Source organism: Aptenodytes patagonicus, chromosome 6 (genome assembly GCF_965638725.1).
Source record: "Aptenodytes patagonicus chromosome 6, bAptPat1.pri.cur, whole genome shotgun sequence".
Lineage (NCBI taxonomy): Eukaryota > Metazoa > Chordata > Aves > Sphenisciformes > Spheniscidae > Aptenodytes > Aptenodytes patagonicus.
This window is the reverse complement of record NC_134954.1, coordinates 43,531,776-43,558,919: the sequence shown is the minus strand read 5'-3', so window position 1 is coordinate 43,558,919 and position 27,144 is coordinate 43,531,776. Positions and strand designations below refer to the sequence as shown.

Sequence of the window (27,144 nt, the reverse complement as noted above, 5' to 3'; positions counted from 1 at the left end):
CAGGACCGCTCCAGGGCCATCCCGGGCCTCTCCCCGCGGTCTGACCTCCCCTCAGCCCGCGGCGAATCCCGAGCCGCGTCCACTGCCGCCTCACCCTGTCCAGGACGGACCGTCACCGGTCACCTCAGCGTCCGCCCCCAGCGCCCGCCTCCGTGCCGCTCAGCCGCACTGTCATTCGCTGGCCGCGCCATCCATAATGAGATGGGCGGGGCTTGGGCCCTGGCCCGAGGGACTGCCCAACCGCCAGAGTGGCGTCTGCTCGCCGTCGGTACTGCGCTTGCGCAAGGCGCCAGCGCCTCGCTGAACGCGGCGCGGTCCACAGCCGCGCTTGCGCACTGAGTTCTCGGCCTTCCGCCTTGTAGCGGAAGTGGCGGGGCCGCGCCAGTTCCGCCTCGGCGTTGTTCGCTCCAGACAAAATGGCGAAGATCGCCAAGACCCACGAAGGTAAAACGCCCGAAAAACACCCGTAGCGGCGCCTTCTGTAGGTGCGCGCGCCGTCGTTGTCTTTTGGTTGTGTTTCTCCCCGACTCTGGGCAGCGTCAGGCCCGGCTTCTCGGGCGGGGGCCGGGCGGGCTTGCCCCGCGGCGGGCGGGCCGGGCCTGTTTGTAATGGCGTCTCCGCTTGTGTCACCGCCATGGCCGGGCCGCCGCCTCGCGCTCGGGGGGTGAGGGGGTGGGGCTGCGGGGGCGGGCGGGGGGCAACCTGATGGGGGGGGGGGCTGTCGCGGTGCACGTGCGGGGGGAGCGGGTGGCGGTTGCCAGGCCCGCTCGGGGGGATGAGGGGGGACGGTGTCGGTTAGCTCCGGTTTTGCTGAGGAGTCCCTGCCGGCCTCCCGCCTGCCGGCACGAAGCCGAGGCTGAGCAGCGCTTCCGCGAAAGGTCGCCCGTGGGCCGCTCCTCGCCTCCGCTCCCGATCACTGGGCGCGCCTCCCCGCGGCCCCGGCCCCCCTCCTGGCGCTCGCGTCGAGCCCTCGACGGGCGCTCAGTAAAAATCGCGCCTCCTCAGTTTTGCATCATAAATGTCAATAACACGCGTTTATTCTCTTGACCGAGCCCTTCTGCCTGGTTCCGCAGTAAACAGGAGGCTAGAGAGGGAGGGTGAACGGGTGTTGCTCGCGGAAAGCCAGCATGGCCTGAGCTGTTACTAAGCATCGTGTCGGCGTGGTGCTTACGGAGGAAAAATGCCCCGAAGGAGGGGAAAAAAACAGCGTGAGGTCTTAAGCATTTCAACTGCCATTTTAGCATGGAGGCTTCCTGCCGGCTGGGTGTTTACGTAGGAAAACTGGTCTCTGAGCGGTTTAATGAGTGAGGGCTTTCGCAGGCAGTATGTTATTCTCGGAGGTGCTATGTGGTTGTGTTCACGACTGCTTCCAGCTCTTTATAGCATGAATCAAAGCTTTCTCCTTGGACAACGTCTGTGACTTGCCCTGCTCTTAAATATCTTCAGGCAAGGAAGAATAATTTTTAGAATTGTACTGCTTCTGTGTTTTTGCTTTTGGGTTTTTACTCATCTTTCTGTTTATGATAGATGATCTGCTGTGTTTTATGTTAACTTACATCTGTAATTCACTAATCAAAAACTATCTCTGGCCAGTGGTTGTACACTGTGAGGTAGGCAGGGCACCCAGGTATTCATCGCCTTTGGGGGCAGTAAGTTTTGCACTGAAAAACCTTTTAAAATGGAGAGGCATCATCTCCGGTGGAAGTCAGGTTAATGTAGTCTTTAACACTGCAGACCTAATTTGAGTTTATGGATGAAGAAAAGCTTAAACTGCTGTCCTTGTTTTTTTTTTTTTTATTTAATTTGATTTTCTTTTTTAGCATTCTAGAACATTTTTGTAGAATTACAGAAATTGTCTTGTCTTTTGTTTATATGCTGTGACATGCATAAGGCTTGTGTGAGATACTACCCAACTGAGTATTACCCATCACAGTGCTCTGTCTCTCATATTACCTGAAGAGCTTTTAATAATAAAGTAGTAGAATTGTTGTTGGGTTTTTTTTTAACTTAAATTGCTTATTTATTGAAGCAAATAGTGGTCTGTTGAATTTAATGAAAACATTGACACGCTTCCAGTTGCATGTGTTTTGATTAGTGTTGTATCAGAACAGGTTTTAAGGGGTGTGTGTGTAGGTAGTTAAATAAAAAATTATGTATAACTGGGTATGATTATGTAATGCTGTCTTTCCCAACATGGAGGAGGTATTAGCTGAACAGCTTGATTATTTTTCTTCTGAGTTCCACCCTATCTTACTTTTTTCGGTTCCTGACTGATTTTCCAAATTGAGTTGTTTGTTACTAAATTGTCTTAGAAGATTTTCACAGCTATGTACTGTTTGTTAAATACTTGTTGATTGATGTGTTCAAGGCACAGCTTGAAAGAGGTCTCAAAACAGTTTGAGATTGTTTCAGTTACATAGCTTAAGGGGGAATTCTTTGTTTTAGGCTGAAAAGTAAAGTTTTAAATGGCAGCTTATAAAGCCTCAATGCTTGAGTTTTGAATGCTGTCGAAGGTAGTTTTTAATTTGCATAATTTTTTTTCTTGCTCAGAAAAGAACAAAGAGATCTCCAAACATAATAGAGAGACCTAACATGTTTGAGAGTGCTAAATAAATGTATGAGAGCAGCTAGAAATAAAGCTGCACAAGGCAAGCTAAATGTGCAAAAATATGATAAGGCATGAAAACATAGAAACTATTTACGCTCTAAAATACTACTTCAGTACTACAGGGTCTGATTCTTCTTTTCATGCTTTTTGTGTCTTTTTCCATGCTGAATAATGTCTCACACTCCAAACGTTGCAAGTAGAGCTACATGTATAGTAATGGAGTATATATTTTGAGAAGGGCTATCATGATCTGGCTGTGAGCTAGATTTTCAGTGACTTCAAATTCAAATATGTTGACTTTAATAATATTCAACATTTATGGTATGTTTCAAATCAACTGTGCATGTTAAAGTTACTTCTTTTAAAATACCAAAATATATTAAATAGAGTAAAATACAAAAAAAGGAATGATCAGTAGGATATTATCCCCCTCCCTGCCCCCCCTTTTTTTTTAATCCCACTCCCTTTACTGTTTCTCTGTGTTTGACTGAAGTTTCTGTTTATGTCCTGGTTGACTAAATCATGAAACTAGTATTTTGCTTTATACAATGTATTTTTAAGCTTTGTGATTACTCTTTCTTAATTTGCTTTGTATTTAGGTGCTTTGTTAAATAGGGTGTGAGCTTTTTCAAGAAAGTGTCAATTAGATCAAGGAAGGTAAACACATCTTTGATGTCAAAATAGTCTTTTCCAGCTAAATATGTGATGCTTTCTAAAGTGGCCATCAGGCTACCTCTGGCTGCAGACCTTTTAGACCATCTGGTTAAAGGGGTTTTCTGGCATGTCAAATGGGTTGCTCTCTTCAGAGTGCTTCATTTAAACTAGCGCTTAGAGACTGCGTGGCATAAGTTGAAAATTATGGTGGCTGTAAGTGGGGGTTTGTTAACCCTGTAGACCCTATGCAGACTTTCTTTTATGGTATATACAACCCAGCAGGTTTTGCTGTAAGAAAATGAGAATACTCCTTAGTCTGCAAACAGTTGTAGTCATTGTAATTTAAAGGAGAAGGCCAATAATAAATGAGATCTGTACCCTCATCAGTAAATATAGTTATTTTAAAAATAAAATAAGAGAATAAGGCCTTAGTATGTAAAGTGTTGGTAAGAACTATTAATAGGAAAATATTTTTGTATTAATGCTTTTGCTGCAGAAATCCCACAATTGTTTTAATAGACTCTGTTGACGGTAGTAGTGGTGGGAGCCCCATGCACAAGCAAATCTCTGTGGCCCATCGTGCATGGCAGGGTACTTACTGGTGCTTTATTTGGCTAGTCAAATAAAGCATTTATTTATATGGTCAGGTTGATTCAGTGGACAGACGATGGAAAGGCTTTTGCATTGTAGGCAAGATCTGTAGGCTTTTTTGTGTTGAAGTTGGTTACAGCTGTGAATGTGCAATCGGGACTTAATATGCTACTAAGGAGGCAGTGTGTTGTTCTAGTAACTGCTCTTTGGAAATAAAAAACAATGTCATTGTACTCTAAAAGCACTCGGTGCTAGTTGGGTTGTCCTTGGTAGCAATAGAAGCTTCGGGTATTCCCTTTCACCCCAGTGCTGCATTGCACCAGGCTGCAAAAGGGATCAGGAACTTGATCTGCTCTTTGGAAGAAACAGAAATAACGAAAAAAAATCTGTGAGAAAAGTATTTGAGTTGTATCAGTTCCATAACCATCCCATAGGACGACTTCACAAAAATGGAATACCTTAAGATGACACTGGTAAACAGGGTATGTGTGGTATGCCTCTGAAGATGATCAGAGACCCCTGTGGGCAAGACAGGGATCCCTAATTTGGCAGTAGTTTCTTTCTGCTGCTTCTTCAGGAAGTAACGTATTGGGGAGCAACATGTCTCAAGTTCTGGACTCACTGGAATCCCCTATGCTGTGCAGGATTTTAGGGGGAGCTGGATGCACCTGGGGGCAGGATTCAGCAGGTGATCATGGCCAGCAGTATAAGGCTTTTGTCAGGTTTCAGCTTCTCATGAGTTCAAGGCAGATGCCATGAGTTCCTGTAACGCAGAGGTGACTGTCCAAGTTACCCTGTTCTAGATATCTGCAAAAGTTTGATGGAAGCCCTTAACTGACTGGGGCAAGATTCTCCTTATCAGCTGCTATGATGTATCTTCTGTGCATGGGACTCTTGATGAGTTTAGAAACGTACTTCTGCTGTTTCTTTCTTTCCCCACTAGACCACTGCAGGAATTGCAGATTTGCTGTTAGGTTTACTGTGCTTAAAGTGAAGTCAGTGTTTCTAACTGCCAGTCCTGCAGGCTGTACGTGAACACTTAACCCTGCTATTCTCACTCAAAGCTGTATAGCAAAGATTTGTCAGGTAAAACTACATGTTCAGTTACCTCTGTAGAAAATGTGCCTTTGTACAGGAGGCATAATTTGGCTTATGGTGGGTTTTTTTTTATTAGTGGCAGTTTGTGATAAGAAAAGGACCCAGCCTTGACTTTAAGTCTTGAAGTTTACAGGGCTGACAGTTTAAGCAATTCTGATCTGCAGTCTTTCAATCGTTTAAAAAAAAAAAAAAAAAAAAATCACCAAAACCCCCACCCCCATTTATGTCTCAGGTCCCATAATTTGGATTAGCAATAATCTTACCTTTTTAAAAAAAAGTATTCTAATCTTAATTTTTGCCAGGTTTGTTAGCAGATGTTGTAATATAGTGTCTTTTGCCAGTTATCTCGGTGGGAAAACCTTGTGAAATTTATTCATCCTGAAAAAGATAAAATGAGCAACGTAAGTAAAAAAACTAGTGAATAGTCAAGATTGAAGATTATTTGTGAATAGAATTTCCTGTAGCTTTTGTAAATTGGCAAATTTCCCTCAAGTTAATGTAGCAGGCAATACCACTTCAGATAGGAGAGGGTGAATCACGGAATCGTTGAGATTGGAAGGGACTTCTGAGATTATATAGTCCAAGCCTCCTGCTCAAGCATGATCCTTGGTATTCCTTCAGCCGTGAAATGCAACTCTTGACATTTTTTTGGCCATGAAAATAATTGTTTGATCTACTGAAATTCATGTTGTATGGATAATTGTCTTTACATATCTATTGAATCAAATAAAATTCAGATGGAAACAGTAATAATTTTTATGGAGTTAGCTGTGCCTTGATATACTTACATACCAACAATTACATTTGTTGAAGACAGTTGGATTACTGTAACTTATTTTGTTGCATTACAACAGGTAGAAGGGAGCATGGTTTAATTTGGTTCCTTCTTTTCTGGGTTATAAGTTAATGTTCTTTCTGAAAGTACCAAATTTTTACGGTCAAAAATGTCCACCAGAGTTGATTAGAGTTGGACCCTGATACATTAAAAGAATGACAAAGCTCCCATTTGTCCTGTTTGAAGCATGAGCTTTTTGTTATCCAGAAGAATAGTAGACTCTTCAAAGATTCTCTGCTATCTCTGTTGGAAGATGAGATACATTAACAGCGGGTTTGAATAGTTTGCTTTAGGCCATACAATTGAAGTACTCTGTGCTGGATAATATTACAAGTTAAGGAAAAGCTGCTTATAAACAACGTGATTTTATAGTTTTATGTGTCATATTTGTTTATTTTTTTAGAGATAATCTTTGAAATCAGGTGAAAAACTGTTTGCTGTACATAGTAACATGAGTATTACATTTTGTGTGTATGTGTAAAAAGACCTGATTTTTTTTTTTGGTGTCTTTACCCTAGATATTGAAGCACAAATTCGAGAAATTCAAGGGAAAAAGCCTGCTCTTGATGAAGCACAAGGAGTAGGCCTTGATTCCACAGGATATTATGATCAAGAAATTTATGGTGGCAGTGACAGCAGGTTTGCTGGATACGTCACTTCTATTGCAGCAACTGAATTGGAAGATGTAAGTGATTTTATGTATTTGTTTGTTTAGGGCATGCATTCTAAGTATTTTGGAATTAATTTTGAGTAATTTTTAATAGCAGTTGCTGAAGTAAAAGCAGTTATTGTCATTAAAGCCATACTGGACCAAATATGTCTTATCCAGGAAGCTCATAAGTTTTAAGTCTGGCTTGTATTTCATGAATTGTGCTTTGAAAGTCCTGTAGGCCCAAGCAGAAGGCAAAAAGTTGTGGCCTGGTACTTAATCGGTGTTAGCCTTGACTGGAATAATTAACTTTGTTCTGTTGTTGCTGCCAAGATGAAAAATGGTGGTGAAAAAAAAATCTAATAAAATTTGGGCCAACAAACTTAAGTGACTATTTTAAGATTTCTATTTCTACTTCATTTCACATTTCAGAGCAATTTTTGAGAATTGGCTTTTCAACACTGTATTATGTTCTCCTTATGTATCCTGCTTGTAAGATTACTTTATGTTAATTTCTAACGTTAAACATTGGACCACATCTTCAGTTGCAGGAGCAGTCAGAAACTACAGTTCTGACCATAAATACATAGGCAACTACATATTACACTGAGTGAATTATATTTTTAAGAGGAAGGAAGATTTTTATGTTCAGTTTAGTACTAGTTGATACTTTTTTTTTAAGTGATGTACTATGTGTCATTTGCAGACTTCTAAGAATTCCTTAATTAAAAATTTCCATTACAGGGTCTCACTGAAGTCAGTTCATAGTTTTAAGAGCAGTTTTTCTTTTGGGGTGCTGTAAATTATTGCACAGAAACTGGCTACTATGGGGAAATAGATAGCAAAAGCATCTTGCACATTCTGAGTACTTGTTATTGCCACTGAGATTGAGAAGGTATAACTAAACTAACATTAATGTATTTCTGAATTTTTCACTGTTTCAGAAGCTTTTTTTATAGGGTTATTTACTGAAGTTTTGTTCTATATCTAGCTGGCTTTTAAGAAAAAAAAAGTTTGAATTTTTGTGCACCAGTTTTCACATGCCAACTAGGGAACTATATCAATAGTGCTAATATGAAATACAGACTTTTTGTATAACTAGTGTAGACAGCATACTTGATTAAATGTAGCATGTTGCAGAATACTTGAGTCTTGTAGAGAGAAAGTTATCTTTTTAGGGGTAGGTGGGTAGGTTTATTTGATTCAGCAGTGTGGGAGTAATAAAACAAGCTATGTGAAAAAGCTTGCTAAAATTTGGAATTAACTACTCTAGTTGTCCATTTTCATCTTTTCTATGACCATAGTATGTTAATTTGTCATTATTTTGTATAAATGATATATAAATGAAATCTACGTCCATCTATGAAATGTCCAACTCTGGTGGACGTTTTTGACCTTAGAAATTGATGTATAAATGAAATCAACATGACAAATTTGCCATGTCTTTTTACTGACAGGATGACGATGACTACCCTTCTACAAGTTTGCTTGGCCAGAAGAAGCCAGGGTACCATGCTCCAGTGGCATTGCTTAATGACATACCACAGTCTACAGAACAGGTACGTCTTAATTGAAGGCACAATAAAATACTGTTGAAGGTATTAGGGGAAAGAAGTGTTAAAGTTTTACGAGACCAGGTCTTGTCTTCTACATATATACAAGATATATGTAAAGGGCTATGGTATTCTAATTTTGCTGTAAGCTTGTTACTGTTTTCGTTTAGAATTCCACAGGGTGATAAAAATTGGCACTTCTGCATGTAAAGGCGATGTGGGCATATACACTAAACTATTAAAAAATTTTTTTTGGTAGGTCAGATACTTCAAAAATGAAAATAACTGGAAAACTTAATGTCCTTTATACTTCTGTTTTTGTAAAGAAAATGTAATCACTTAGGCTTTATATTCTTGGAGTATTTTTCTGTGAAATTTAAAAGCATATGAAGTAGCATTAAGTCCCCCTGCAAAAAGAAGGGGAAAGGTTGACAGCATGAAATGCTTTGGTAACAAGTGAATAAACTTCTTAACTTCTGACAAAAATTTGCTATTTCATTTCATAAGAAATCCTGTGTTAAAAAAAAATAAAATTCCAGTTATGGAAGTAAAATTTATATTAGCATAGTGTTTTGACATTCCTGCATAGTTGAGATTAAAAATAAAGTAGGCCTTTTTAGTAATACTGAAAATGAATACAGGCTTATGGTCACCAGACACTTTTCATATTGTTCTTCATACATATGTTACTAACGAGCTTTTTTTGGTTTTTAGTATGATCCTTTTGCAGAACACCGTCCTCAAAAGATTGCAGATCGGGAAGATGAGTACAAAAAGCACAGGCGGATGATGATAATTTCCCCTGAGCGTCTTGATCCTTTTGCAGATGGTAATTTATTTTGACTTTTCTATACCCTTTATGAAATTTGTTGTCTTTAATTGTCTTTAGCCCTTTGATTTCTGTTGGCATGCTTATAAACTTAGTTTTGTTTTAAACATCCCCTTTTCATAGAGATTTGGTTGAAAACCTAGATGCCATATTCTTCATCTTTATAATACAAGTTTTCTTTCCAGGTAGAAGGACAAGAAAATAATGAGCCATTGCCATAGAAACACAAAGGGTTAAAGGTTTCTCTTTTCATTTTGTTTTGGGTTGTGCATTATACTTTGAACAACTTGTGTATTGAGTGCTCAAATTCTTTCAGTACGTTGAAAGTTTTCATTCCAAGTCGTAGATTTACAGGGTTACTGCTTTTGAAATGCTAGTTCTCAAAATAGAGCACCTAATTCTTACCATCCTATGTAAACTTAGGTGGTATAGCTAAAGGAAACAAAAGCATATATAAGACTTTGATACTATTAATAGTTCAAGTCTGTGCTGATAATTTTAGAATGCAAGTCAGGAAAAGGGGTATTAGTGGGTCTGACAGAAACTTTCTTCAGGTGAGTGAGTTTCACGTGTGGCAATAAGGAGCCTGTTGGCTTAAAATTAGTAGCTATTTTGCAGGTTTTACAAATGAGAATTTCAGCCTGCATGAATTAATAGGGATATTAATTATTTTACTTGCTTAATTGTAATTGATATAAACATGTATTGTCAGAATTCACAGGCCCATACTAACTGTCCTTAATTTCTTTCCTACAGCAGTACTGCTATATGCCAGTCCTGTCTGCATTCTTAAGGGTGCAGTTCAACACATCCTGTGTAGATTATGGTGAAAAAGTATTCCAAAGGAAAGTCCTATCAAAGCTAGTGTCAGAATGACACAGCCAATTGGGCAATGATCTTCAGCATAGAAATGTTTAAGAAGTTTATTTTTTTCCCTAAATTATAATGCTATACCACTTGTATAGCAAATCTGCACATTTTTCTTAAAGTGTTTTTCTTGACAAGTCTCATTTTTATAAAGTTGGGCTTCTTGTAAATTATTTAAAAGTTTAATTAACGCAAGATACACAGCATAAAACAACATATGGTATACAAAACCCATTACCTGTGAGTATCATTGTGGTGGTATATGTACTGTATTGCGTTCAGCTCCCAATCACAATTGTACCTTGAGAAGAGAAGAGGGGGAAAGTGTCATCAAACAGTTTTTTTGGGTTTTTTGTTTTGTTTTGTTTGTTTTTTTTAATGAAGCCCTTTTACGATATGACACTAGAAGATCTGGGAGACATGTCCAGATTTGTCAAACTTATAAATGGGTCTTTATGATAAAACATTTTAAACTTTACTTAGGTATGCAATAGTTAGTTATAGTCAGATAACAACTAGGATTTAACATCTTACACAAGGTAATGTTTTGAATATAAATATCTTTCCAAAGTGTTACTAATGGTAAAGAGATAATTTTCTAGGCTTCTATTCTGCTGCTTGAAGTCAGAACTGCTGATGGAGACAAAGGCACGAAAGTGTACGTATTCCGGATTAGCAACCCAGGAACCCATCACTTCTGAAGACTCTTAACTGTGTTGTCATTTTATCATTTATATCGGCTTTAAAATATTTCTTTGAAACTGCAGTAGTTATGTTTGTGTTCAAACAGGTTAAATTGATCAGCAAACTGAATAAACGTAAGATACATGTAATTTTTAAAATTTTCAATCAAAAAGTAAAATTAAATGATCATGGAATAATATAATATTAGAGCAGGCAATAGAAAAAGTCAATAGTTTCTGCTTATCCTGTACTCACTGTGCTCCATTCCTGTTGCTGTTCTCTTCCACAGGAGGGAAGACACCAGATCCTAAAATGAATGCGAGAACATACATGGATGTTATGCGTGAACAGCATTTAACAAAAGAAGAGGTATGTGGAGGGGAGGGTTTTCCACTTGAACGTAGTTTCATTTTACAGCCTTTGAAAGCATGTTGAGAAAGTGGGAACGGAAATTGTGTTGACTTTTTGTCTTGACTTAAAAGTCCTTTTCTCTGGAAAATCCAGTTCACATGTTGAAAGTCAGTAGAATTTAAAGATGAAAGTTTTGAAAAACATCTGTTCTATATAATACCTAAACAGTGGAGGGAGAAATAGTCTCAATATATTTTAATCTGGATTTTTTAATAGCACTTGGACTTTTTGTTGTTTATTTTCTTTCAGAGGACGAGAGACAAAAACTAACAGTCACTGAGGGGTATTCAATGTCAGAGATGTTTGTTTTGTGAGCTCTGTGTAAAGGGAATCCAGGGAGGTTTTAAAAGTCTTTTGTTGAAGCACTTACAACACACATTGCAGTACTAAGAGCTGGTGTAAGGTTGACATTTGGTTTTAAATATTTAAAAGAAAGAAAAGAAAAGTAAAAGTACATGCTTTATTCATGGCTATTAAAAATTCAATTTAAGAAGATATTGGTAATGTAATAAAATTCCTTGTGTAATACCTACAGTGCCATCTTGTTAATTGGAGCAAGATCTTGTAGTTCCAGTGACCTCTGTGGATTTACATTGATTTACCTTACTTGACTTACCTTAATTGAGGAATTAGTTCATAATTTTGACAGTCTTACTGTTTATGGATCCATTGATAAGTGAAAAACAGTCTGGGTTAGTGTGCTGTTTTAACAGTGTCATCTCAGAATTTTAAATAAGAATTTCAGGGCTTTTTTATGTCGTGGGATATAACTCACATGAACACATTTTCTAATTCATCCACCTTTAATTTACTGAAGTGGAACTTGCTTGAAACAGATGTGTAATGATACTAAGGCATACATATAGGTGACAGACACTGATAGCACTCAAAATTCTCAATGCGTTTGCATTTGTTGTAATAATGGCTTTTATAAGAAATCAGTTTAAAAACAGCCCCTCCAAACACATAGCTGCTCTTCAGTATAGAAGAATTTGAAAAGAGAATGAACTTGAAATTGAAACAGTAACTAATAGCATGTTACTTGAGCAAAACCTCAAAAAATAGCAAAAAAAGATATGATACCTTTAAAAGAGATTTTTCAGCTGTATAATCTGGAGAGGCCTTTTCAAGAAATCTGTTTCTTATGTTTGTCTCTTTGTGCCCTTGAATAGAGGGAAATTAGGCAACAACTAGCTGAAAAAGCTAAAGCTGGAGAGCTTAAAGTCGTCAATGGAGCCGCATCTCAGCCACCTTCAAAACGCAAACGGCGTTGGGATCAGACAGCTGATCAGACTCCTGGTGCTACACCTAAAAAATTATCCAGTTGGGATCAAGCAGAGGTAATAATCCTCACGTTCATCAGCTTAGCTACAGAAGACATTATTAATGCTAATCCTCTTGAATTTTAGAAGTTTCTTACTCTACTAAAAAAGAGTAACTAGCAGTCTTTTACTGTATAGTATGAGAGATACTAATACTTTCGGTTTTGTCTTGTATAGACTCCTGGACATACACCATCTCTGCGATGGGATGAAACTCCAGGCCGTGCAAAGGGTAGCGAAACTCCTGGTGCCACCCCAGGCTCAAAAATATGGGATCCAACTCCCAGTCATACACCAGCAGGAGCTGCAACACCTGGACGGGACACGCCTGGACATGCAACACCAGGCCATGGAGGTGCCACTTCCAGTGCACGTAAAAATCGATGGGATGAAACACCTAAAACAGAAAGAGGTATTTATGGTGAACTGGAAAGCGCATAATAAGTTTTGAATGGTTAATTGTATAGGATTTTTTCACCTTAAGTAAACAGTAGATTCAGAAGTCGGGTAAGAAGTAATTATATTCTGACATCTAGTGGTTGATGTGAAGTGATGTTTTAGTCTGAGTTTGTAGCATTGAGTGCTGCCTGTTACCTTAACTCACATCTGTGAAAGCACCTCGGCTCAAAAATTGAATCAAAGTTTTGTGATATATCTAGTGACTGCTGCAGGTTGGGATTTTAATGTGTAAAGGACATAGTAAAGGAGCTCACGTTGAATTGCTTTTTGTGATACATTTGTGTGTGTTGTTTTTGAACTGTAGTTTTTTTGAAGAGGTTAGCATTAAAACAATTTGGGGAAGCATTTTCTCACCTGCCTAATTTGAATTAGGCTCATGTGTCAGAACAGTGAAACACCATTGTTCCTTAATGGTTTTATCAAGGGAGTATGTGGAGTACTTTGTCCAATTTCTAGAATATCTGAGTTCTTATGTATTTTTTTTAGAATTTTATCTATTCTAAGATTCAGCAAGAAGATAACATGCTTTTTTCATAAAATGAAGTTCTCTGTTGGATGTTTTTAGTGTAATGCCTGTGTTTTTTCAATATTCACCAACGTAGTCTTTTACTTTTTACCTAGTGTATTTGTTTATTTGATACTTGTTGATTTGTGTAGACATGAGGACGAGGTACTAAAAATGAGTTTGGATATTGATACTATAGTTGGAGTGTATACTGTTCAGCTTTCTGCAAAAAACTGTCTTGTTTTTCCTTAGATACTCCGGGACATGGCAGTGGATGGGCTGAGACGCCTCGTACAGATAGAGGTGGTGACTCCATTGGTGAGACACCAACCCCAGGAGCAAGTAAAAGAAAGTCACGATGGGATGAAACACCTGCTAGCCAGATGGGTGGCAGCACTCCTGTTCTGACACCTGGCAAAACACCCATTGGTACACCAGCTATGAACATGGCAACTCCTACACCAGGTAAGCCTAGTCCACTCTCTAAGGCTTCACTTTCTTTTGTGGAAATGAAGCATTTACCTTTATGTTGTGTTTTGAAATAGTCTTCTGCCTAACATGTTCTTCTCCTGCCTGTACGAAAGCAGTCAGTAGATGATCAGTTTACCATTTTTAATGCCCGCAGCAACTCTGTTCTGGAGTGGGGGGAATTGAGACTAAGGTTATATGTCCCTGTTCAATTTAGTTGGTAAAAATTGATAAGAGGGTCTCTAAAAGTTTGATATCTTACTGGCTACAGATTTCAAGTGCTATGGAAACTTCGGCTCAAGAGAGCACTTAAAGGTTAAGTAAACAAGTCATGTCCTTCTGCATACAGAAGATTTATTTTAAATCTTTTTTTTCTCTTTTTTTTAATTTTTAAAAATTTGAATATAGGTCATATCATGAGCATGACTCCTGAACAGCTGCAGGCTTGGCGCTGGGAAAGGGAAATTGATGAGAGAAACAGACCACTTTCTGATGAAGAATTGGATGCTATGTTTCCAGAAGGATATAAGGTAATTAATCTGGATTAAAATGCAGCATACCATGATGGTTTTTTTTCCTACCAGGGGATATTGATTTTTTTTTTTTTTTTAAAACCAAGCTGACCCAGAAGTAGAATGCTTCACATTAAGTATTGATTGTAGATGTTTGTTTGATTTAGTTACTGATTTATTATATATCTATTAGAAAGGGAGAACTAAAGGTGATCTCAAAGGCCAGTCTTTATTCTGCTTCTCAATGTTGGGAATGCCTGTCAAGGCCAGAAATGAGCTCTGAATGGACTGATAAAAGTATTAAGTTCAGATGTAGAAAAACATAGAAGAGTGTCACAAAATCTAAGTCAGCAAGTACGCTGTGTTGATACAGATGTTGAAATGCTTCTTTAATACTTTGTAAAGAGACTTAGAAGTTTATTATCCAAGCTCTCAGCAGTAGAAATGAACTTCCTTCTGAAATACCGTCAATACAGGATAAGCATGAATACAAACGGTCATGGTGAATGTGCTTGTATTGCTGTGAATGTGGGATCTAATGTATGCAATAACACTCGCACAAATCCCCAAACAAATAAAATGGAAGATACAAGTTTACTAATGTTTTGTATTTGATGCCTTCCTCTTTTTATATCTGTTGTGATAAGTTTTGTTCTTTCTTCTGTAGGTTCTTCCCCCACCAGCTGGTTATGTACCTATTCGCACTCCAGCTCGTAAGCTTACAGCAACTCCAACACCTTTGGGTGGTATGACTGGATTCCACATGCAGACAGAAGATCGGACTATGAAGAGTGTTAATGACCAGCCATCTGGCAATCTTCCATTCCTAAAACCAGATGATATCCAATACTTTGATAAACTGCTGGTAAATGAGATTTCACTCATGCTGATTAAAGTTTCCTTATTTCTTCTGAATATGTAGCAATGCCTATTTATTTGTCTGGAATTATTTGTAGGTTGATGTTGATGAATCAACTCTGAGTCCTGAAGAACAGAAGGAGAGAAAAATAATGAAATTACTTCTGAAAATAAAGAACGGCACACCTCCCATGAGAAAGGTAAGATGAATTGTCAGGTGCATTTATGTAATTTCATTTTTCAAAAATCCACATTTGTTTTCAGGTTTAGTTTCAGTTGTCTGTGGGATTCTCTTCAAGATAATCTCCTAAACTTCTGATATCTGTTTAGTGCTTTTCTCCTCTTCTGTATCTGTGTGGCTTTTTGTTTGTCATTCAATGTAATTTAGTATTGCTGCTCTTTGTACAGTAATGTCAGTCATTAAATAGTATATGGCTTTTATAATTTTTTTTTTTTACAATTAGGAGAAACTAGATTTAGAGTGCTTTTTGCTTACAGGGCTTTGTAATTTTGTGGATTTTTCTTCTTACACTTAAATTAGCAGTGTAGCTCTTAGTTAAATTTCAGCCTTACGCATTATGCAATACGTTAGTAGTCTTTTCTGCACAGTTTTGCTCTAAATTGACCATAGCACCAAGCTGCCTAGATGCAAGTAAGTGCTGTATAAACTACTTTTCAGATGGAGCCATTCTTAATATTAGACCAGGAGCATGCTTTTCTTGAAAATTGAACATCTGGGAGCTAACATCAGGCTGTTTCTCTTCACGCATTTGTTTTTAAACAGGTCAGCATAAAACTGATTGAAGTAGAGTTTTGCAGTGGTAGGAGCAAGTATTTTGAAGCCTGTGGTTACAGTGAATTACATTTTAACTTGGTTAATATCTACCTGTTTTGTAATTGTTCAGTGTTGTTTCCTTAGTTTAACAGATAGGCTGTTTGGTTTTGTTTAGGCCGCGTTGCGACAAATTACTGATAAAGCTCGGGAATTTGGAGCAGGGCCGTTGTTTAATCAGATTCTGCCTCTGCTGATGTCACCAACGCTTGAAGATCAGGAGCGTCACTTGCTTGTCAAAGTCATCGACAGAATTCTTTACAAACTGGATGACTTGGTCCGACCATATGTACACAAGGTCTGTTGCAGTTTACTATTTCATCTTTGATTTGCTTTTTCTGATCATTGCTGGGAGAAGTGTATCTTTTATTTGCATAACATAAGAGGATGATAATCGTGGGTTTTTTAACATAATTGGCTTTCATATTTCTTTTTAGGCCAAACTTGAAGTTCTTGTAGCGTGTTCGAAGTGTGGGCTTTATAGTATTAAGGCATGATGTAAAAATGATATATGCACACTTGGGGGTGGGAAGGGGAGGGATCTTATCTGATCTAGGTAGTATCTCCGGGCCAGGTCCTTTAGAGACAAAAAGCTGTAAACAGAGCATAATAGATTTAAATTTTTTCCGGTCATCATAAAGCTTTGGATCCATGGAATCTAGTAGGGCCAGAAATACTACTAAAAGTATTAATGAAAGGAAATAATTAATTTGTTCATCTTTTTCAGATCCTTGTTGTCATTGAACCACTGCTGATTGATGAAGACTACTATGCTAGAGTGGAAGGCAGAGAAATTATTTCAAACTTAGCTAAGGTAAAGTTCCATCCTTCATTAAGGCACCAAGTTAGCTTACATATAGCTGCATCTTTATAGGCATGGCAGAAGAATTGACTGTGCTGTTCATAAATCCAATTGGTATGTTTTTCCTTCAGGCTGCTGGTTTGGCAACAATGATCTCCACAATGCGACCTGACATTGATAATATGGATGAATATGTCCGAAATACAACAGCTCGAGCCTTTGCTGTCGTTGCCTCTGCTTTGGGCATTCCTTCTCTGTTACCCTTCTTGAAAGCTGTCTGTAAAAGCAAAAAATCCTGGCAGGCTAGGCATACTGGCATCAAGATTGTACAGCAGATTGCTATTCTTATGGGTTGTGCTATCTTGCCTCATCTCAGGAGCTTGGTTGAAATTATTGAACATGGTAAGTTCTGCTTTTCCAGGCAAGGATTTTTTTACTCACTTTATATTTGGAAAATTTTTAATACCCCGGTGAGGCACAGGGATAGTAAGGTTCTTGTTTTATGTGTTCTTTTGACACTGAGAAATAAAGTAGTTCAGCTGACTCTGAAAGAGGAATAGTGGTTCAGTTTTCCTGAAAGCAAGTTAATCCTTTTTATGCTGCCCCTCTATTTTTGCTGTTTTGAACTTAAGTCACAAGAAGTACAAGGAGTGGTACTAAACACTATTCTCTTGTAGGTCTGGTGGATGAGCAGCAGAAAGTTCGCACCATCAGTGCTTTGGCTATTGCTGCTTTGGCTGAGGCAGCTACTCCCTATGGTATTGAGTCATTTGATTCTGTTCTGAAGCCTTTATGGAAGGGTATACGTCAACACAGAGGAAAGGTATATCTAAAATGCTTTCTTTAGTTTGAACTGAAATGGATGTATATCTTCTGTAACTCATTAGAGATATATTTCTGCATTTAAATAGGGTTTGGCTGCCTTTTTGAAGGCTATTGGTTACCTGATTCCACTCATGGATGCTGAGTATGCAAACTATTATACCAGAGAAGTCATGCTAATCCTTATCAGAGAGTTCCAGTCTCCTGATGAAGAGATGAAAAAAATTGTGTTGAAGGTATGTCAGAATTATTGTTTAGCATTAATATCAAATATGTATGTTTTTCCTTTTCTTAAAAAACCAAAAAAACCCAAACCAAAATGAAAAAAACCCCACCCCAAACCCTACACAGAATTAAAATTGTTGGATTTTTATTTCCTGTCAGGTGGTAAAGCAGTGTTGTGGTACGGATGGTGTTGAAGCAAACTACATCAAAACAGAAATCTTGCCACCTTTTTTCAAACACTTCTGGCAGCACAGAATGGCATTGGACAGAAGAAATTACAGACAGGTATTTTGATTTTTTTTTTAGTTGGAAAATTATTTACAGTAGAACAAAATTCACATTAGAATGTTCATTCAGGCTAGATGCTTAATTTTGTCTTGTATGTCCTGAAACTGAATTTTGTTCGGACTAGTGATTTAGAAGTTGCATAGCTAGAAGATTCACAGGTTCTTAGGAGGCTATCAGGACATTTTACATCTGTGAATATGAGTGTACATCAGTTGTAAGGTGGGGTAGTTTACCCCATTTGTGTTGTTTAAAACATTGGATGATTTCTAAAGGTAAAAACAGTTGTTTGTAATGGGCTTAACATGCATGATGCTGTTTCTCCTCTTCAGACTAGGGAAATATATTTTCAAGATGTAGAAAGTAGATTTTAACAATGCTTGCTTACTTAACATTTGTATATTTCAGTTGGTCGATACAACTGTGGAGCTGGCAAATAAAGTTGGAGCAGCAGAAATTATTTCTAGAATTGTGGATGATCTGAAAGATGAGGCTGAGCAGTACAGAAAAATGGTCATGGAAACAATTGAGAAGATAATGGGAAATCTGGGGGCAGCAGACATTGATCATAAACTGGAAGAACAACTTATTGATGGTATCTTGTACGCCTTTCAGGAACAGACCACAGAGGTATGGCCAAGTGTATTTAGTATTTGGTTCACTTTAATTGTAAGCTGACTCACTGTTAGTTATACAGAAATGTGTGCTTCTAAGTTAGATTTTTAGAATCCTTTTTTAGATGTCAGTTGCTCTAATCAATGAAATCCAGAAACAAGCTCTGGAATGTTAGCATTTTAATAGCAATTTTCGATGATGTCAAGTTTAATTAAAGTGTAGTGTTGCTGTTGGTCTGATGTTCCTTTGTTGTTTTTACACTCAGGATTCTGTGATGCTGAATGGTTTTGGCACAGTGGTTAATGCTCTAGGCAAAAGAGTTAAACCCTACTTGCCACAAATCTGTGGTACAGTTTTGTGGCGTTTGAACAACAAATCAGCTAAAGTTAGGCAGCAGGCTGCTGACCTGATCTCTCGTACTGCAGTTGTCATGAAGACTTGTCAAGAGGTATTGTATTGACTTCTCCTACCAAATTTGCTGTAGTATGTCACAGTAATGAGAGGGGGAGGAAAAAAAAAAATTAACTTCTACATCTTTTTACTTGGTTGTAGGAAAAACTGATGGGACACTTGGGTGTTGTGTTGTATGAGTACCTGGGTGAAGAATATCCTGAAGTACTGGGCAGCATACTCGGAGCACTTAAAGCTATTGTGAATGTTATAGGTACGTTTGTGTATTGATTACATGCCTGTTCAAGAGCAAAATTAAAAGGCATTATAAAACTAAATACGCCTCTTTGAATTCAATAGGTATGCACAAGATGACACCACCAATCAAAGACCTGCTGCCACGGCTTACACCAATTTTGAAGAACAGACATGAGAAAGTACAGGAAAATTGTATTGATCTTGTTGGGCGCATTGCAGACCGGTAAGCTGACTAATGATGAAATATTTGACCCTCTGTGTGGACAATTATTGTAGCAAAAGCTAAAGTTGAGTATCAGGTTTGGCATCTGGGTATTTATTGTCATATCTCTTGATATTTTTGAAGTTGTACATAAAGCTTGAGATATTGAGCAGACCGTCTGTTGAACATATTTTAATTATATTATTATGCAAACACTTTGTAAGAAGTATATTGTCCATTTATGCAAACTTGGAATGCACACAGTATAATAAATTTTGAGTACACTGTTAACCAGTGAAGGTCTAATGTTAATAGATACCTAGTTAAGGAAATTGCCTAAGCAGTATTCCTCTGTTGATAGCAAATGAATAGGTGCTGCAATTCATGTGGTTTTATTTAAAAACTTCTAACATTACTGAAGAGGTAACTCACTTTATTCTCTTTCAGAGGTGCAGAATATGTTTCTGCAAGAGAATGGATGAGGATCTGCTTTGAACTGCTTGAATTATTAAAAGCTCACAAGAAAGCTATCCGAAGAGCCACAGTGAACACTTTTGGTTATATTGCGAAAGCTATTGGGTAAGTTGGTTTAATGTTTATCCGCTTCTACACACAGTTACCTAACATAGTGATGATTATGAGTTTTCTGGTGAGAAATATTCAAACTTCTCTACATTTAACAGGTTAAATTTGTAGACTTGATTTTACTTATTTTGTAGAAGGAGAATACAGTCACCTATTCTTCATTAATGTAGGGTGCTGCACTTTTGAACTAAATTTGTAGACTAGAAGGTTAGAGTCTAATTTGGTAGTAAGAGCTGTTTGTCTCATGAATTTTTGGTACTGGGATATGCATTCAGACCCTCTCTATTCTTTCATGAACTCTCCTTTAAATACTGTCTCTCCCTTCTCTTATTTTTCCCCAATTCAATACTTTTATTGATTTGCGAAGGATTTTTTGCCACTAAGGTGATACTGCAAGTCAGCAAATTGTAGAATGAAGCACAATTCCTATCTTTATACATATTCTTAAATAAGTGACCTATTACTGACTTAATGCAGATACAGCAAGCAACCGAGGAATGCCGTAACTGCGCTTACCTCTGCAGGACATTGCTGGTCTCTGTCAATGTGTATGGTTTTATACAAGTTTGTAATTACCTGTGGGGTAATATATATATATTTTTTTTTATATATATATATTTTTTATATATAATAATTATAGTGGGGAGGCTACTGCTATCCTCTGGAGTTTACACGAGGCAGAACAGAAGGCAGGAAAAAAGCTAAGTCTAGAGAAAGTAAAAAATGTTGGTTATGAAAATAAGATCATGCAGTTGCTTAAGCTGTTCTAGAGTTTTGTGGTTTATGTTGTTTCCCAGTTATCTAAACTTTTTTTAAGGGTTAAGCCGTGCTTTTCTGCCACTTGGTGTTTGAAACTCAGTAATTTTATCTGAATCCTCAGTGAATCTATTGACATGGACGTGTGTGTTATCTCTTCCAGACCTCACGATGTATTGGCTACACTGCTAAATAACTTGAAAGTACAGGAAAGGCAGAACAGAGTATGTACTACAGTAGCAATTGCTATTGTAGCTGAAACATGCTCACCTTTCACAGTGCTGCCTGCACTCATGAATGAATACAGAGTTCCAGAACTGAATGTCCAGAATGGTGTGTTAAAATCTCTCTCTTTCCTGTTTGAATACATTGGAGAGATGGGAAAAGATTACATTTACGCTGTTACACCATTGCTTGAAGATGCTTTAATGGACAGGTGAGTGTGCTTCTTTCTATCTGTGGTACAGTTAGCCATAGTCATATATTTTAAGTATATAGCTGGGTCTTAACGATAGCAAATATGCATATTGTCTTTGCTAAAGATGTGAAGTGACCAGCGTAATTTGGAAGCCATTCTCTGCAAATAATTCAGATTATATACTCCTATTTTACTAATACTTTTGAAGATTAAAATGATACAAGCATCTTAAGTGAGTCAAGACTTCTTACATTCAAACTGCTTTTGATAATTTCTATTGTTTTGCGCGGAATTAGAGCACAGTAATTTGTCAGAAAACTCAGTCTTTTTTTAATTTACTGATTTTTGTTACTCTGCTTCTTGCTGTCAGTAAATATGGGTTAAAAGTGTATATTAGTGCTTTCAAAAAAAGTGTTATTGAAAACAAATATTATGCTTGTCCAATCATGTTGCTTCTAAGTATAACAACTAACAGACCATTGTTCTCTTTGCAGGGATCTTGTACACAGACAAACAGCCAGTGCCGTGGTGCAACATATGTCTCTTGGTGTTTATGGGTTTGGCTGTGAAGATTCTCTTAACCATTTGCTAAATTACGTATGGCCTAATGTGTTTGAAACCTCTCCTCACGTCATTCAGGCAGTTATGGGGGCTCTGGAGGGCCTCAGAGTTGCTATTGGTCCCTGCAGAATGTTGCAGTATTGTTTACAGGTATGTCCTCGTGTATGCTGGGATAGCAGAGACAGCAATTATGAGGCAGGACTTCTTTCCAGGAGACAAAAAAGTCAACTGAAGATGATTTCCAGGAAAGGAAAACAGTGTGGCTTTTCGTCTCTTTAAAGTATTCTTTAAACGTGGCATTCTGTACCAAGGACTTCAATAATTGAAATATGCAACAAACAGAATTCGGTGTTGTGGGATAGCTGAATACATTGAGGAACTTGTGTAGAAGTAGCAGGTAACTTAGAATATAAATTGGCTAAAATAGCCTGGCACTCTGACTTGTAAAATGGAAGCATCATTGAGGACACAACTAGTGACTGGGGAATAAATTAACAGTGCAAGGGGTTATGAGAACAAGTAACAAGTGTGATAAATAAATGAGAGGATAGGCTTAATATTAAATCGACATTACTTGTTAGCCAAGAAAAACAGCAAGACATTTAAAACTGTAAGAGTGAAGCACTAGAAAGCAGTGCTTTGATCAGAATTTATACCATTACATCAACACTAGTCAGTTCAGCTTCTGTAAATGTGTATGTGGTGGTAAAATCTGAAGGCTCCTTTTCTGTGTAATTGCACGTAACAGTTCTTGCTGCATTGGCTATAGAATCTAAACTCACATAACAGGTGGGAAGCAAGGATGAATGTAGTGCAGATCAACGTAGAGAAGATGTGACAGCATTTTATTAATTATTTGCAGATACGGAATTTCACTGTGTGTTTCTTTATGTGGGGGGTCTCAGCACAAAGATACCGACATCAGTAGGAAGGTGAAAGAAGTCTCTTGCACAGTGTATTTTTTTGCAAATGCTACTTGTATATTCTTATTATATAGAACTGTTTTTTCTAGAGCTTTCACATTCTGCTCATTTTCTTAGGTTTAATAATAGTTTATCTCATGTATTCCTATCTAGCGTGCTCTGCACAAATCACAATTAGCAGAGCCAAAGGTAAGACTCAGTTCCAACCAAATATACTGCAGCAGGTTTTAATTTTTATTTTAAAAGAAGAATACAAAACTAGAAACACATTCAGTGGAATTTCTCCCTGCAGAAAGAAGATCAAAAAATCTCTCTTAATACTTTGTTACTACTTACTAGTTTAGATAGTTGCAAAAATTGGGAATGACACATTTAGTGTACCTCCTTTGTTATAAGTGTTAGTTACTGTAATTGCTCTTTTAAATGCTTACTGTGCAAAACTTGATGAAATTCAATAACAGACATTTAGACCTGAAGCTTTTAATAGATTTTGTTCTGTTCTGTTTTCTAGGGTTTGTTTCACCCTGCCAGGAAAGTCAGAGACGTTTATTGGAAGATCTATAATTCGATCTACATCGGATCACAGGATGCTCTGATAGCACATTATCCAAGAATCTATAACGATGAAAAGAACACCTATATTCGTTATGAACTTGATTACATCTTATAATCTTCTTGTTCAGTTGTTTGTGTTTAATGCACAGCTGTTCTTCAATTAAACGCTTCAGATTTGATGATGTAAAATTTTAAAATATTGGAGATCAGTATAGAGCTGGTCAGAGGCAGAGCTAGGAATCCAGTAGCATGATTTTTTAAATATGTCCTTGTTTTTTGATGTTAAACAGTTAAAGCCAGTAGTGACCAAGAAAACAGTGATTACAATGTACTGGAGGGATTTCATTTTGGATTCATCTTTATGAAGATTTAGATTTCATTCCTTGTGTTTAAAGGGGAAGTTTATTTGAGAAATAAACATTTGTGTATAAAAACTAATTTGTGTGTGTTTTTTGGACAGAGGGGCTTGTAAAACGAGTCCCTTTGGATTAAGTATTTGTTCATGTAATAAATAGGTGGCATAAAACATTTTAACTCTTTTTGTCATCCCCTAGCTTTTGAATAAATAAGAAAAGCGTACAAACTGTAGTTAATGTGTGTATCTTTGTCATGCAATAATGTAGCTGTAGTCTGGCTGATGGCAGTTTATTTTCATGGAAAAAGTAGTGTTTAATGGCTTGTTATTGCTTCATCCGCAGTATCCTGATTGTGGGGATGGATTAGCTTGTTAAATTTTCAGAAGTCAAGCAGTTTATTGTAAATGGTATGTGTAAAATCAGTTGTGCAAATTATGCATATTGATAATATTTAGCATGTCTTTTAGTGTGTATGGCTGTATAAAAAACCAAATAATATTTATAGACTGTGCTATAATTCCTATAAAGAGCTCGGAAAGTAATGTCCCCAGCACCTGAGATGAGGCAATTTCTAAGTGTGTGTGTGTGTGACATAGGAAATGCTTCAGCTTGAGATAAGAAAAGCATTTTATTTCCTCATTTGCTTTTTTCCTTCTGTGTGTGTACTAAAAAGAAAAAGATCTTGATATCTGACAGTAAACCACATAAAACACAAGGTTAAATCATTCTGGTAGTATTGTACGTTATCATATGTTTACAAGATAACAAAAGGTAGCAGTTCGCTATCAGGCATGTTGTTCTGAGTGATTAAGTTTGATCTTATCAAGTTCAAATGCAATGTTAGCTGACTTCTCTCTGCTGTTGTACATGAGCGTGCGATTCTTTAGCTGTTCAGCATATAAGAAAGTTCCACCCTACCTTTCAAGGCCTAAGTTTTTGTTAGGGGCTTGGGGTGCCACAACAACAACTTGGGCCTCTTTTGTTTACGTAGGTACTAATTTGTTAGGAACTGAAAGAAGTGACTTTTTTCAGCAGTGTGCTTTATTCTAAAATTCTTTAGGTGCAAACAGCTGGAACTTCTTGATGTCTTTATTGCTGAAGTGTTCCCTTGCAGAGTAACGTGCATTCGAGTCTATTTCTAGTGCTTTCTCATTTAATAATATCGTTTGTATTACAGATGGCCTGCCATCTTCATTTCTTCAGTAGTTCTGCAAGATAGGACCAAGCAAATGCCTATAGAGAGGGAGGAGGGCTGAAAAAAAACCCCACTGAGCTTTGAGAGGCTAGCCAAAAGAGAGCTCTGAAACAGGTAGGAATGGATGATGGCTCATGACTTCTAGATGTGTCTTAGTGAAACAGTTATTTTATAAACAAGTCAAACTGTAAAAATTTTCTAGTAAGATGGAGGGGAGCAACTTCAGCTTGTTCTTGTTTTTGCATCTTTCAAGCTCATCGCTTTAATTCTCAAGAGTGTTTTCATAAATCTTTTTGAGGAAGATACAAACCATTTTTCCTCTTTCTTGAGAAAAGAGGGAAAGGGGAAGGAGATCTGTTTAGTGAAACAGAATTGTACTAAAATTGCGGTGTTCGTTGTTGGGGTTTTTTGCTATCCTGAGTATCTGGTATGAAATCTGTTTTGAAACAGCAGTATTGAAGTGCAATTCTTTGTATGCGGTGTCATCAGTAGGCCTTTTTTCCCCTTCCTGAGACTTTTGTGCATCTGTGGAACTCTTACCTAAAAAGGCCATCTCTGGGTCATACACTGTTTGATGTGGCTTTCTAGGAGCCTACAGCAGCCCTTAAAGAATTTTGCCTATGTTCTTTAGCAACCATACCAAGTTTTATTTAGCACAGGCAGATTAAGGGGACAGTATCTAAGAATACTGACTTCCATTTTTGTTCTGCCCAAGGGCAAAAAGTTTTGGGGAAGGAAGTAAAGTTACTATCTAGATACACTAGTATGACATCCGTCCCATCTGTAGACAAACATGTTTCTTTTCCAGTACAAATTAAAATCAATAATGAATGGGAAAGTTTTACTCTGAGGCTGTGGCTGATGCTCACCCACAGATTTCTGATTCTGGACAACAAAGGGCAAAGTGTTAAAATGAATGGAAAGATTGGGTCACTGCTATTTAAATTCCATTAATGAATAATTAATTGTGCCATTAATAGAGAAAAATAGACTAGGCTAAGTGAACAAAAGACCTACCTCTGCTGTTTTGCTGCTTGCTTATAAAATGGGAGACATACCATGGCCTGGCAGCTGAGAAGTTTACCGTGCTACAGAATTACTGTGTGGTGTTTGGTAAATACAGGTACAAGCATAAAATCTGAATGTCCGTAGAGTCTCTCATCTTCCTTATTTAGGTTTCTTTGTAAAGGGAACCAAGTGTTCCTTACCCACCCACCCCCCGCCCCGCCCCCTTCTGGATTTACATACAGCTCCTAACTTTATCAGTGAATTGCAAAAGAAACTCTATGGACAAAAGCCTCACTGACAGCCCCGATTCTTCTGAACAGGCTCATCCGGTATGTGGAATGAGGTGGAGGGACCTATAGGAAAAAAGGTATGTGATTTGTATGTATTTTTTAAATCAATCGCGATGCATTTGGAAAGGGGCAGTGAATTAAGAGAGCATAAGCCATGCTGCAATAAGCAATACTGCCTTGGGCTTTTCCTAGTTTAGAATATTGGATTTTGCAACTTAATGTGGTTCTTGATTGTAACTGATTTTTTTTTTTGTTTGTCCTTTTTAATGGAAAAAAGGATGCAACAGTTGTGTATACCAACATTTCCTTACTGTCTAACTTCTCCATTGAAGCATGCCCCTTTACAGCCTGAGCTGATGGGGTAAAATTAGGCAAGGCTAGCAGTTATCCTTAAGGTATGCTAATCTTAAAAGATTGGGAGAAATTTTTTTGTATGTTTTTTGTGTGAGCTACTTTCTGGGAGCAGCAAAAGATAATAAAAATCTAGGAAACATTAGATCATGTTCTCTTGTAGTTGGATTTTCTTACTTCTATACCTCTGTCTCTTCTGATATAATTTCACACACATACACCCCGTTCGCTCCTACTGTTCTGATTCAGTTGTACTCACTTCGCTTATACCTCATCTTTCATGGCATCTATCTAATCTGCATCTCTTCTCTCTCATTCTCTGCACCGAAGCCTGTACACTTCCCCCTGTGTCTGTATCCGGACTTCTTTTACCCCCCTGCATGTCTTGGCACAGTAGCTGTGGTGGCAATGAGGGCACTGAAGAGAGACTCTCCCTGCCTCTGTTTGTTGCACTCGCAACTGCAGCAGTTTCTGGATGCATGGATAATCAGTCACTGCTGGAAAATTCTCACTCTGCTTCTGCTGCTTAGGCTGGAGCATGCCAGGTACAGGGGGATTCTTGAAGAATATAGCTGCCAAACTCTAAATTGTTTTGGAAAAGACTACGGAGTACAGTGTGCACGTATATCTGTACTGGCAAGGTTGATACTGGTCTTCCTTGTCCAGCCTGGGCTACATGGGCTGCTCCTCTGCCGAGTAAAGTGGAGATGGAGCCTGTTCCGTGGCTTTTCACATTAAATTTCTTGATCCTATAGTAGAGTCGCTGTAGAGGTCAGATGGAGCTTGTCAAGGTGTTCCTGTCAAGACAAGGG

The 27,144-nt window shown here is 37.9% G+C and overlaps 1 protein-coding gene across 3 annotated transcripts; it reads left to right on the top strand.

The window, feature by feature from the left end:
• Window positions 1-354: 354 nt before the first annotated feature.
• On the top strand, window positions 355-23,715 carry SF3B1 (splicing factor 3b subunit 1). 3 transcript variants are annotated; one of them, XM_076342290.1, is made up of 25 exons: window positions 355-444; window positions 6,305-6,471; window positions 7,893-7,994; window positions 8,703-8,817; window positions 10,658-10,737; window positions 11,952-12,119; window positions 12,279-12,513; window positions 13,318-13,530; window positions 13,942-14,063; window positions 14,713-14,910; window positions 15,002-15,103; window positions 15,854-16,033; window positions 16,463-16,549; window positions 16,669-16,939; window positions 17,215-17,360; window positions 17,449-17,595; window positions 17,744-17,869; window positions 18,278-18,499; window positions 18,750-18,932; window positions 19,037-19,148; window positions 19,235-19,355; window positions 19,782-19,913; window positions 20,839-21,111; window positions 21,588-21,804; window positions 23,089-23,715. In XM_076342290.1, exons 1-25 carry the CDS (start codon window positions 417-419, stop codon window positions 23,245-23,247), a joined length of 3,906 nt encoding a protein of 1,301 aa, XP_076198405.1. In that variant the 5' UTR covers window positions 355-416; the 3' UTR covers window positions 23,248-23,715. The 3 variants fall into 3 exon arrangements, with proteins under 3 accessions (XP_076198405.1, XP_076198407.1, XP_076198406.1); XM_076342291.1 differs by lacking the exons at window positions 355-444; window positions 6,305-6,471; window positions 7,893-7,994; window positions 8,703-8,817 and adding an exon at window positions 10,287-10,342; XM_076342292.1 differs by lacking the exons at window positions 11,952-12,119; window positions 12,279-12,513; window positions 13,318-13,530; ... (15 more) ...; window positions 21,588-21,804; window positions 23,089-23,715 and adding an exon at window positions 10,287-10,342 and having other exon boundaries at window positions 10,658-10,734.
• The last annotated feature ends 3,429 nt before the right edge of the window (window positions 23,716-27,144 follow it).